Here is a 13,832-nt window from a genome sequence, read left to right as displayed (position 1 = left end):
GACTATTAAATGTAGGAAAATCAGGCCAAATTCTACAGGCTTAGAGAGTTCAGGGAAATCTGGGGATTCAAGATTTTGGTGGTATCCCTCTAGATATCCCCAAACTGTATGTCAGGGTCCTATTCTTTCCCCAGGAAGCATCCTGATTTTGATGCGGTAAACCTGTCTCCATTAGGAGTTAATCTTTGGAGAAGGCAATGGTGACCCACTCCAGTACTCTTGCCTGGAAAATCCCATGGGTGGAGGAGCCTGGTAGGCTACAGTCCATGGGGTCACTAAGAGTCGGACATGACTGAGCGACTTCACTTTCACTCTTCACTTTCATGCATTGGAGAAGGACATGGCAACCCACTCCAGTGTTCTTGCCTGGAGAATCCCAGGGACAGAGGAGCCTGATGGGCTGCCATCTCTGAGGTCGCACAGAGTTGGACACGACTGAAGCAACTTAGCAGCAGCAGCAGCACCAACCACTGAATGCTATTGGTCTCACAGCTACTATTTCACCCTATTTCTCAAATACGTGATATAGCACAGCAGATCATATGTTCCCTTCTACCAGTATACCATCGCAATTCACCACCTGGTGAAAGTCTACAATGATAGGAGTGTCACCTCATGGCAGAGATGTATCCGTTCTCTACCTACCCCTCTGCAATGTGGACCTCTTTGCCAACTGGGCAGTGAGTGTTCTAGATCCCAAATCCCATTGAAGTGCTGGCTTTCCTGAGTTACACTCAATCTCAAGTGTCATAATTTGTGTTCCCTAGGAAGCCAACTCTAAGACAGAATGTAGCACGCTAGATGCTTATTAAGAGATGTCTTTTGGATTAACACCTGTGAAAGGAGCAGGCCTTGACAGGGAGTGAGGGTGGGGGATGGAGTTGAGCTGCACTGCAGGCCCAATAACAGCCTCAGTCAACCCCACAGAAAGATCTGAAGTTAGAATTACCCTTCAGAATTATCCCAAGCTGAGCTGAGATGGTTAAACCTTTATAGTCCTTCTTTGGGCTGCCCCCAGAAAGCTCTGTTACCTTGAGTGAGTCAACTTCGTATCTGAGGCAATCCCTGAAGGAGCTAACAGCTGGAGGCAGCTTTCCAACAGTGCTCTCAGCAGCTCATCCAAAAAGTTAACAACAAAAATAAGCAAAGAGACAAATGAGAATGTAGGACTTTCAACAATACAAGTGACTTGATTTCTTCAACAGCTCAATAGAAGGAAGAAAAAGAGAGAGAGAGAGAGACTGTTTTAGATTAAAGACACATAACCAAGTACAATGTGTGCGTCTTGTTTGGATCTAGATTTAAACAAACCAAATGTAAAAAGACATTTTTTGAGATAATTGAAGAAATCAGACTATGGGCTGGGTATTAGAGAACATCAAAGAACTGTTATGAATTTTGTTTTGGTGAAGGTGGCATTGTGGCTATATCTTTTGGAAAATGTCCATATTTTCAGAGAAGAATGAATTACATAGGATAAAATGACATGCTGTTTGAAATTTGTTCTAAAATATACAAACAGAAAAAGAAGAAAAGAATATATAAAGCAGGTATAGAAAGGTTTTAATTTTAAAAATTTTTATTGAAATATACTTGATTTACAATGTTGTGTTAGGTATACAGCAAAGTGATTCAGTTTTTGAATGTGAGTAATAACTATCTGGGAATTCATATCATTCTTTTTGTTTTTGTGTATTTAAAAAAATTTTAAGATACCAAAAAAAAAAGTCAAATGACCCAGGAGGGGAAATAATGCTCAAAGGACATAAATATACAGTAAACATTTGAGGAAATATTCAGTTTTACTGAAAGGGAAACACAAATTAAAACATTGAGATAGTAATTTTTATTCAAAATATTGGAAAAAGGTTAAAAGATCAAAACTTGGTCATAAGGTTAAAAGGTCAAAACTTGGTCAAAGGTTAAAGGATCAAAGTAAGATCATAGCGCTTGTTGTTATGAATGTAACAAAACAGCTAACTTTCTGGGAGGGCAAATTATCCCAATCTTACAGTATGTATTACTACATACAGTATTTATTACTACATAGAAAACCCTAAAGACTCCACCAGAAAATTACTAGAGCTAATCAATGAATATAGTTAAGTTGCAGGATATAAAATCAACACACAGAAATCTCTTGCATTCCTATACACTAATAATGAGAAAGTAGAAAAAGAAATTAAGGAAACAATTCCATTCACCATTGCAACAAAAAGAATAAAATACTTAGGAATATATCTACCTAAAGAAACTAAAGACCTATATATAGAAAACTATAAAACACTGATGAAAGAAATCAAAGAGGACACTAATAGATGGAGAAATATACCATGTTTGCGGATTGGAAGAATCAATATACTGAAAATGAGTAAACTACCCAAAGCAATCTACAGATTCAATGTAATCTCTATCAAACTACCAGCGGTATTTTTCACAGAGCTAGAACAAATAATTTCACAATTTGTATGGAAATACAAAAAACCTTGAATAGCCAAAGCAATCTTGAGAGAGAAGAATGGAACTGGAGGAATCAACCTGCTTGACTTCAGGCTCTACTACAAAGCCACAGGCATCAAGACAGCATGGTACTGGTACAAAGACAGAAATATAGATCAATGGAACAAAATAGAAAGCCCAGAGATAAATCCACACACCTATGGGCACCTTATCTTTGACAAAGGAGGCAAGAATATACAATGGATAAAGACAATCTCTTTAACAAGTGGTGCTGGGAAAACTGGCTAACCACTTGTAAAAGAATGAAACTAGAACACTTTCTAACACCATACACAACAATAAACTCAAAATGGATTAAAGATCTAAACATAACACCAGAAACTATAAAATTCCTAGAGGAGAACATAGGCAAAACACTCTCCAACATAAATCACAGCAGGATCCTCTATGACCCACCACCCAGAATACTGGAAATAAAAGCAAAAATAAACAAATGGGATCTAATTAAAATTAAAAGCTTCTGCACAACAAAGGAAACTATAAGCAAGGTGAAAAGACAGCCTTCGGAATGGGAGAAAATAATAGCAAATGAAGCAACTAACAAACAACTAATCTCAAAAATATATAAGCAACTTATGCAGCTCAATTCCAGAAAAATAAATGACCGAATCAAAAAATGGTCCAAAGATCTAGATAGACATTTCTCCAAAGAAGACATACAGATGGCTAACAAACACATGAAAAGATGCTCAACATCACTCATCATCAGAGAAATGCAAATTAAGACCACAATGAGGTACCATTTCACACCAGTCAGAATGGCTGCAATCCAAAAGTCTACAAGCAATAAATGCTGGAGAGGGTGTGGAGAAAAGGGAACCCTCTTACACTGTTTGTGGGAATGCAAACTGGTACAGCCACTATGGAGAACAGTGTGGAGATGCCTTAAAAAACTGGAAATAGAACTGCCTTATGACCCAGCAATCCCACTGCTGGGCATACACACTGAAGAAACCAGAATTGAAAGAGACACGTGTACCCCAGTGTTCATCTCAGCACCATTTATAATAGCCAGGACATGGAAACAACCTAGATGTCCATCAGCAGACGAATGGATAAGAAAGCAGTGGTACATATACACAATGGAGTATTACTCAGCCATTAAAAAGAATACATTTGAATCAGTTCTAATGAGTTGGATGAAACTGGAGCCGATTATACAGAGTGAAGTAAGCCAGAAGGAAAAACACCAATACAGTATAGTAACACATATATATGGATTTCAGAAAGATGGTAATGATAACCCTGTATGCGAGACAGCAAGAGAGACACAGATGTATAGAACAGACTTTTGGATTCTGTGGGAGAGGGCGAGGGTGGGATGATTTGGGAGAATGACACTGAAACATGTATATTATCATGTAAGAAATGAATCACCAGTCTAGGTTCAATACAGGATACAGGATGCTTGGGGCTGGTGCACTGGGATGACCCAGAGAGATGATATGGGGAGGGTGGTGGGAGGGGGGTTCAGGATTGGGAACTCATGTACACCCGTGGTGGATTCATGTCAATGTATGGCAAAACCAATGCAGTATTGTAAAGTAAAAGAAAAAAAAGAAAAAAAGAAGAAAAAGAGTAAACCATATACATGCTTTTAGACACAATATTCTTTTTTCAATATAAATTTATTTATTTTAATTGGAGACTAATTACTTTACAATATTGTATTGGTTTTGCCATACATTAACATGAATCCACCATGGGTGTACATGTGTTCCCCATCCTGAACCCCCCTCCCACCTCCCTCCCAGTACCATCCCTCTGGGTCATCCCAGTGCACCAGCCCCAAGCATCCTGTATCATGCATCGAGCCTGGTCTGGCAATTCATTTCACATATGATAATATACATGTTTCAATGCCATTCTCCCAAATCATCCCCCCTCCCCCTCTCCCACAGAGTCCAAAAAATTGTTCTATACATCTGTGTCTCTTTTGCTATCTCACATACAGGGTTATTAGTACCATCTTCCTAAATTCCATATATATGTGTTAGTATACTGTATTGGTGTTTTTCTTTCTGGCTTACTTCACTCTGTATAATCGGCTCCAGTTTCATCTACTTCATTAGAACTGATTCAAATGTGTTCTTTTTAATGGCTGAGTAATACTCCATTGCATATATGTACCACAGCTTTCTTATCCATTCATCTGCTGATGGACATCTAGGTTGCTTCCATGTCCTGGCTATTATAAACGGTGCTGTGATGAACATTGGGGTACACGTAGACATAACAATATTCTGTAGAAATAATTGTACCAGAAATTCATGAGGATGTACAGATCACGGCAAGAAAAAAATTCAAACAACATGAAATATCACAGAGGAATGGTCAAATAATGGTTCATCTGTATTAGGGATCATTATATTTTTAAAAATAAATAATATATTTTTTCTATAATCAAATAGTATATGTTTGTTTAATAGTACAAAAAATGTAAAAATGTAAGTAAGAAAAAACGGAAAAACTCATAATTCTGGACCTGGAGATAACATCTTGAAATACATAATTTCAGGTGTTTCTCATTGTGGTGTGTGTGTGTGTGTGTGTGTGTGTCTGAGAGAGAGAGATTACATGCATATTTATACATATATGTATGCACTTGCTTTTCCAACAAAAATAGGTATCACGTTACACAATATTCGGTGACCTCCTGTTTCCTTAATTTCCTCATAAATATTTTCCACATGAATAAATTTTCATCTGCAAACACGGTCCTTAAGAACTCCATAGTATTCCGTTTTGTGGATACTGCATAACCTAACCCCCATCTCCTACTTGCGGTATGTAAGTGCATTCCAATTTCTTCTTTCATAAACAGCCTCCCTGCATGCTTGCAAAGATTTGAAGATGATTTGCCAATAGCCTTCTGAAAAGTTCTGGCTGCTTCTGGAGGCATTTGAGGCAAAATAGTCTGAATGCTTTCCCATCAGGCGAGCTTGCCTGCTATCTCCCCAGATAGCAAAACTCTAGTTTTCAGAACTTCTAAGACTTGTCTTATCCTGCCCGTTAGTCATGCCTCCGAACTGGGACTCTGTTCCAGAAATCCCTACACCCTCTCCCTCCCCTCGCCTCATTCCTGCCCCTCCCCATGCGCCCGCCTCCTTCCCCCCCCCCCCCCCCCCCCCCCCCGCTCGCTTTCCCGCTCGGCGTCCTGGCCTATGGCAAACGCCAAGAATTAATTAGGGGCGGGGATCAAGGAGCGGCTGTCAGGAGGTCGCCATATTTCTGTACGGCCCCGCTGCCGGCTCGGCAGTCGGCGGGTTGGGAGAGGTGCTGACAGGGCGGGGCCACTGCGCGGCTCTGCCGGCCTCACCCCCTCCCGCCCCGGACAGGTGGCTGTAGCGCGCCCCGCCCCCGCCAGCTGCGGGTGGGAGCGAGAGCCAGTCCCGGACGGCCGGGCGAGGAGTCCGGCAGCGGCAAAAGAGTATCGTGGCGGCCAAAAAAATGCTCCTGTACCGAGGGGCCCCCGCGGGCCCTGGCGCGCCGGGTAGCGCGCTGGCCAGGCCGGGCAGCGGCCCGCAGGCCTTTGGGATCCGCTTGAGCACGGTAGGTCGGGGGCCCGAGGGGGCGGACGCGCGCGCGCGGGCCCCGGGGCTGCGGGGGGCGCGCGGGGAGGGCCCGGCGGGCCGAGGCCTCACGCGGGACGGGACCTTCTCTCGCCCCCAGATGAGCCCTCGCTACCTACAGAGCAACTCCAGCAGCCACACGCGACCCTTCAGTGCCATCGCGGAGCTGCTAGGTGAGTGGCGAGGGCGGGCCTGGCCGCGAACGCCCGAGGCAGAGGTGCCAACGTGGTGCCGGGGACGCGAGAGGAATGTGCAGAGCCGCGCGGGGAGGGCCGGGGCAGGGGTGGGGGCGTCGGGACTGGTCTCGGCTTCGCAGGCGGCGGAGAGGGTCGGCTCCGTCGCCGGGGACGAAGTTCCGCAGATAAAGCTGAGGAAACAAGATGTGACCCAAGAGTTAGTCCCGTGTGGTTTTTCTCTCTGGCCCGTGACGTTCCAGGCGCTTTAGGGTAGCTTAGTTAATAATCAAAAGGAGATGCACACCAATTTCGGGCCCTGAGGCAGCTGGGCTCCACGGGGGCCCGCGACAGACGGAGGGCGCCAGGCTAGCAAAGGGGCATGAAGAAAAGTCTGGAAAACGGAGTTCTTTAACTTTTGGGACCAGAGAGTCTGGGAATGATGGGACATCTCTTAAGAGATGACACGAGTGCATTTGGCTCCCTGCGACCGTGGAGCGCTGGGTCCGCGATCCAAGAGCGCCCTCGCACCGCTGGAATGAATAACTGAGCACTTAACCTCTCGCTCCACCGATGTTTGCTTTTAAAGCGTTTTCAGTTGATCCCTTGAAGCCAAGTACACCAGCTTTTGCAGTAGTGTGCTAAATACTGTGTGGAAAGCAAAGAAGAAAAACATTCCTGGACAAAATGGCAGAAGCATACCGAGCACATTGCAAATGTTTCAAAATTTAAAATATGGCAAGGTGTTTCTGGGGCAAGGTAGCACAGAACAGAATCTTGAAAACGGTTTCAAAGTTCCCCCAAATGAGTTCCAGGCTCCACTTAAGCAGTCGCTGTGGCCCTGCAGTGTGAATTGTCTTGAGCGAGAAGTCATTGGGCAGCAGGAGAGTTACTTGCAGGGGTGATGGGGAGCTAGGGTGATTATTTTCACGGTAACACAGAATGCTTACAATATGTATGACTGTTCGTTAGAAGGTGAAGGAGAAAAACTGACATTGACCCATTCTGAATCCTAGACTGTATTTTTAAGACTTTGCACCATGCCTTGAGAGAAATTCACAGTGGAGTGAGATCTAGGTGCATGTGACTTACAAAAGAGAAAAAGAGGGGAAAGCCACCAATTTACTTAGTGAGAAATGAGAGACAGAAGCTTGTTCCCTCACAGTAGCACTGTGCAGAACCATATGTACCTAGGCTATACTGTGTACTGAACTTTATGGGTGATCTCTAAAGTGTTTCATTTGTAATTTTAATATATATGATTCTTGCCTTAAGCATTAACTTAAAAGAACCTAATTCTGGTCTAAGCTGACCCATACAAGTGCAAGTATACAGGTGTATTATATACATACACACACATGCCTGCACACATAGATACCAACACAGATTAAAACCTAATCACAACTGTCATATTAATAATAGAGAAAAGGGAGAGCAAAGTGTTAACTAGTAATCTGAAGCTTTCACTTTAGATTTTCCTTAAGTAGTTTTCTTCTCCACTTATGCATTAATTTTCTGGTGAACCATTCATTTGATAAATATTTATTGAGCATTCACTGTGCTGGATACAAAAATGAATATGACAGGTTCATCTTCTAGCAGGGGAGAGAAAACATGTACAGAAGGTTTATTCTTTGTATAACTGCAAAATAGAAAGTGATATATTGGCAAAGATGGACACATTGGGTACTGTGGGAGTCCAAAGGAAGGAGGGGTGACATCCAGCTTACCAGGAAAAGGAGAGTTAGGAAAGGCTTTGGAGAGGAGGTGACATTTGAGCTGAGATTTGAAGGATTGGGACATGTGGGCTTGGGTGTGGGGAGGGGAGGGCATTCCAAGCAAAAGGAACAACTGCATGAACAAAGTCATGAAGAATACTGAGTAGCTGAGTTTGATTGGAACATGGATGTCATGAAGAGTTAAAACTATAGGTCCTTAGAGAGTTTACATGGAGCTTTCACAAATATATTTTTAACTATACCTTTTGGGGTAAACAGCAGTAGCATCACCGTTGTCATCATTACTCTCATCTTGTAGATAAGGATACATAGGCTCAGAGAATTTAGTTGACTTTTCCACGATTGTGTGTTTATTAAGTGGCAGACCCAGGACTTAAATGCAGGTCTTTTAACCCTAAGTACTAAGTAGGGAATGAGGTTAGAATGGCGAGCTGTGACCAAAATGAGACTGGGAGGCTCGGGTACTTGGGCTTTTAACCTGAAGTTTTCTGATCAAGGGAATATTGTGGTCAGAGCTGAGCTTCGGGAAAGTTAATCTTGCAACATTGTATAAGATGAATTGGAGCAAAGAGGGACAAAGTTTTGAAGGACTAGGCAGGAGGTTATCACAACAATGCAGATGAGAGGGAACAGACTCTGTAAACTAAGTGACAATGGAAATAGAGATACGAAGATGTGAGAGAGACTAGGGGTGTATAGGGTAAGAAAGAGAGAGGGACAAAAAATGACTTTTATATTTCAAACTTGGCATGTGAATGCTGACACCATGTGTGTTTGTGTGTATGACAGAGAGGAGAGAGGAAGAATAAGCTTGTGTCAGAAGATGATGACCTTAATTTTAGATGAAAACAGTTTTAGATTCTTACTGGATGTCTGGGAGGGCCACAGCTTGGCCCTGACAACCTTGCAGGAATTGTCATAGGCCATTTGCTTGGAACAGGAGGGGATGGGGGGAAGAGCTATATCAAAACCAGCTATCTCCCACTCGCCATCCTGTCTCTCCAGGGATGCTGTTTGGGACACTTTCTCATTGCCTCCCAGGTTAGAATGAGCTGTGAAGGTTCAGTTATGATTGTTTTTAGACCATGGGTCACATGGTTAGGGGCTAACATAAAGTCCCTGAGGCTTGGTTTCTCATGCTGTTACCTACATGGTGGCTGAGGGGAGTTAGAGTCCTCCCACTGAGGGTACCATGGGCTAGGTTAAGAGAGATAAGATTACTTGGGATCTGAGAGCACAGGAGACTGTGTGAGCCAAGTGAGGGGATAAGGACATCCCAGGATTTGGTGGTATAGCTCTCACCTAAGTGGTGGGCCAAGGGAGTTAAATAGGGGTTCTTTCTGCCCTGCGTGGTCATAGGCTAGGTGGGCTGGGCCACGGGAGAAGATAGATTCCGTAGGATTTGATAGCATGTGCTATGTGTTGATAACATTTGAAAGGTTAAACAGAAATTGAAACCAGCTGCCAGATTGGTGCCTTTTTTTATTATAAGTTCATTTATTGAGGCCAACCTGTTATTACAACTTCATTTGTTGAGGCCAAGTGGAAGGGCACTTAAAACCAAAAATAAGTGCAAAGCTGTGCTTACTGCTGCTGGTCTGTCTGCTGATCTCTTTTCCCCTGCTGCCCCAGCTGACCCTGGCCTCTGCTGTGCCCTCTCCCCCCTGTATTCTACCTGCTTCCAGCCAAGGAGAAAAAATTTCAGGCTGCTCCTGGTAGTTACCTTAAAACTCTTTGGTAGGTTTCTGTTTAAAAAAAGCACCTAGTAAAGTTTGGGCAAAATTGACAATAAAATGGGGGAAAAAAGTGATTTTTGTGAGAGGCCTGTAAGCTGGTTCATTGACTATGCGGTTTATATAAATGCAGAATTGGAATTGATATGCATTATATGTTTGAATTGTAAATGTTCATTAAGTGTTAGGGGGAAAAAAATCCCTCTATATCCAAAGTTTTCAAAGTAGAAATGATGTCCTGTTGGTTGACAAGTTAAGGGCATTGGTCTCAATGGCCTTGGCTGCCAGTAGCCATGATTGATAGGTTCTAAAACAATTCAGGGCCTACTTGCCAAGCACTTTGTTGAAACAATGTAGGTGCCTTCACAGTGTTGAATCCTGTCAGTTAAAGAAAAAAAGCTGCTGCCTCTTATTACAAAGTAAAACACTGTCTTTCTGACAAAGGCACTATTGCATGTCAGACTTAACAATTCCTGCCAAAAGTTGGTCCACTTGATTTATCACATGACACAAGGCTTGGCCCCATGTAGTCCTTAAAGATTGACTCTATCAGACCTTTTAATCCCCTTCTGGGGCTATCTGTGATGCCTTAATGCTGTTAAGACTTTCTGGGTTACAGTCAGTGACAATTTTATCAGTAATTCTGGCAATACCATTGTGGCCCTTGAAATTAATCTGTCTTGTTTCATTTGATGGACATTCCACACATTTAAGTGGTTGTAACTGATACTGTTAATTGTGTTACAAAAACATATTTTGAATATGTGCAACACTTCTCTTGCTGGTAAGTGATGTTCCCCGCAAAGAACTGCCATGATTTGAACGTTGGTAGTGGGATGAGTATACAACCAGAGCCCCACCCAGATCTCCCAGCCCAGCCACATGGTATCAGTAAATCAATGTAGGATCCCAGGGAAAGGGAAGTGGGTGGGAGGGAAGGCCTTTGTTTTGTTTAAAGAGCCAGTAAAGACAGGAGTGCTTGAGACACCAGTCCAACAGATTGCACAAACTGCCCTCCCACTCCAGCCAGTGAGCCCTAATGAGATTTTTGTACCACGTGTGTCGATGACTGGCAATTATGTAAACTGGCACCTGTGGCAAAAAGATGTGACTATTTAGCCAGTGTCATCCCCTGGGGTTGCAGACATGGCACACATATTAGAATATGGCTATATTTGATGTCTTTGGATTCTTGGATAAATAACTCATTGTGAAGACCTAACCCAGAAAGAATTGTAAAACTTTCTATATATTTTTCCCTACTTTAATTCTGTGTTCTCCATTTAATGAGAATTAGACAGTCTCACCTTCAAGACTATTACAGAATACCTAAGCAGACTCACTCTTCTAAGCATGCTTGTTACAGCCTTTGGATCTAAGCAGGCAGTTAGTGTTTTGGTTTTAACCTCTAACTCTTTTAGTGCCTCTCATGCTATAAATGGGGATGGTGATAATATCTGTGTTCTTTAATGGAAGAGTGATGTAAAAGAAAAGTAGAAAATAAAATCTTCACAATAAACTCTAATGTGTGTGCTGTGTATCTATTTGTAACAAAGTTGCAGATTCGACTCTTCTCCATAACCACCCTTTACTGTATATGTCTGTGAGCAGTAAAGTGGCTAAAAGATAAGAAGTAATAAGACAAAAATGGAGCAAAATGCTTTGTATATGGAGGACTTACTTTTCCCGTAATCCGTGAAGTTTGAAGAGAAAAAGGCAGATTGCACATCAGTCATTATATGAAATCTAGAAATCAGCTTCATAAACCCATCTGCTGTCGTACCTTTCTTTCCCCATACCATTAATGCTCCCTGCTCACCTTCTGGGACATTCACATGAAGGGAATAAAGGACAGTTTCTATGTCCTAGGGGCACTGAACCAGAGATTTTAATAGAATATTAGAAAAAGAGATCTAATATCACAGATTTCTACCTTTTGCAGATAATGCTGTAGATCCAGATGTATCCGCCAGGACGGTCTTTATAGATGTTGAAGAGGTCAAGAATAAAACTTGTTTGACCTTTACTGATGATGGATGTGGGATGACACCTCATAAACTACACCGAATGCTCAGGTAAAGATATCTTCATTCTTTTTCTCTTGTTTTGAGTTTATGAACTCTATTTAAGGCTTAGTAATTTTCTTTTAATATTTTCCTTCCTCTTACTTCATTCAACAAATGTTTATTGAGCAGCTGTTATGTGCCAGGACACAGGTTATGAAACAGATACTCTTCTTGACTTTGTGGAACTAGAGTCTAAACTAGAGTCTAGCTGGCAATTCAGACAGTCAAGTAGTAATAAAAAATCATAGGTATGATGATACAAAAGTATAGGATGCAATGAGATAACTCATCAGGGAAGCCCTATCTGATCTAGAAGGTCAAGCAAAGCCTCTTAGATGAGATGATGTTTAGGCTGAGATCTAAGGGGGGATTAGTAGAATTTAATGAGGTAAAGGTACAAGAGGGCAAGGGTGAGAGTCCAGGCAAAAAGAACAGCAAGGCTAAAGACCTGGAGGTCTTCATTGATCTGAGACCTTCTCCAATTTGTATTAACTTAAATTCACTCTTAGAGCAGAAGTATTAGCATTATAGCAGTTTATATATTAGAACCATGAACATTCCCAGGTATAATCAAGCCCCACGAAAGATACAGAAGATGTCATACACATAATCTTTGAAAGTTTTGCAGGAGAATTAGTTAGGAAATTCTCTTTTCTAACTGCTGAAGCTGGTAATATAGATTTCTGTTGCCACTGTCAGTTCATTTAATTACTTTAAAGGTTTGTAATTAAGAATGTAAGTTTGTACTTTATTATCTTCACCTATCACTCAGTGAAAGATAAGTGCTTCCCTAACTCTTTCCTTCTTAGTTCCTTTTTGAGCAAATGAGGTTTATTACTCTCCATGTGGCTTCCTGTGAAGCATGAGTACCAGTGGAGGAGGGAAAGGGCTCTGAACTATAAAAATGGAAGAGATTTATTTGGTTATAGTTCTCCTTGAAGGTATTCTAATTCTCTAACCCTGTTTCTAGGGAAATCTTTTTGAGTCATCAAAGAAGTGAAATTTGGGCATAACCAATTATAAAGTTGGTTATGTTTTACCAGTCAGCAATCTGTGTACCATATGTCTCAGATCCTCATAATTAGAAGAATATCTGGGGAAAGCTTCTAAAAGTGAAATAAGAATATGGCCAGTATGTTGGTGAAGGTATGGAGTTGGCCCTATTTTTGAACTTACAGCCTCACTTTTATCACCTAAAGTTAATATTTTATATTATGAAAAATAGGATTTTAGGTGGGGTGGAAGCAAAATATTTATATGTCTAAATCTGTGTGTACTAGTTTTTTTCCTAAAATCACGTATCTTCTTATTGATTATTTCCCACCACGTGTTATCCCAGTGACATGGGTGTCAAATAGTGGGCACAACAAATCTTACCACCTTCTATTTTGTTTGTGGAACTAGATATGTGAGAGTTGGTGCTTACAATTATAAGGCAGGAGGAAGCAAGAGGATGGCTTCAAAATAATTGCAACGGTAATTGCAACAACTTTTGTTCTGGGCTTCCCTGGTAGCTCAGATGGTAAAGAATCTGCCTGCAGTGCAGGACGCCTGGGTTCAATCCCTGATTAGGGAGATCCCCTGGATAAGGTAATGACAAACCATTCCAGTATTCTTGCCTGGAGAATGACATGGACAGAGGAGCCTGGTGGGCTACAGTCCATGGGGTCACAAGAGTCAGACACAACTTAGTGACTAACACTGTCTCTTTTGTTCTATATTCTTTAACCAAATTTTTACTGAACACCTACCTATGTGAAAATCACTGGAGATAAAGGGGTGAACCAGACAGACATGATCCTTGTTGTCAAGGGGCTGACAGTTTAGTGAAAAAGATACAAAATAATTGACTAGTAGTACAATTACATAGGTTATTCTACTAGTGGTAAGTCCTGTGAAGGAAAAGTAGTTTCTATGAGAATATATAGCAGAGGGATCTAATCTAGTCTATGGAATCAAAAAAGATGACCATGTAGAAATGACATTTGAGTTCAGATTTAAGGATGAATATCATTAATTCAAAATTTTG

At 41.7% G+C, this 13,832-nt stretch overlaps 1 protein-coding gene across 1 annotated transcript in view; it reads left to right on the top strand.

The window, feature by feature from the left end:
* Positions 1-5,970: 5,970 nt before the first annotated feature.
* The window catches only part of MORC4 (MORC family CW-type zinc finger 4), a 68,058-nt gene continuing 60,196 nt past the window's right edge, over positions 5,971-13,832 (top strand). The window contains exons 1-3 of the mRNA XM_052663573.1: positions 5,971-6,072; positions 6,193-6,265; positions 11,680-11,812. Of these exons, the coding sequence (XP_052519533.1) occupies positions 5,971-6,072; positions 6,193-6,265; positions 11,680-11,812 (308 nt within the window). The remainder of the gene's footprint in view (positions 6,073-6,192; positions 6,266-11,679; positions 11,813-13,832) is intronic.

This window comes from Budorcas taxicolor, chromosome X (genome assembly GCF_023091745.1).
Source record: "Budorcas taxicolor isolate Tak-1 chromosome X, Takin1.1, whole genome shotgun sequence".
Taxonomy (NCBI): Eukaryota; Metazoa; Chordata; class Mammalia; order Artiodactyla; family Bovidae; genus Budorcas; species Budorcas taxicolor.
Note: the sequence above shows the minus strand (reverse complement) of the source record. Positions and strands in the feature narration are given on the sequence as shown.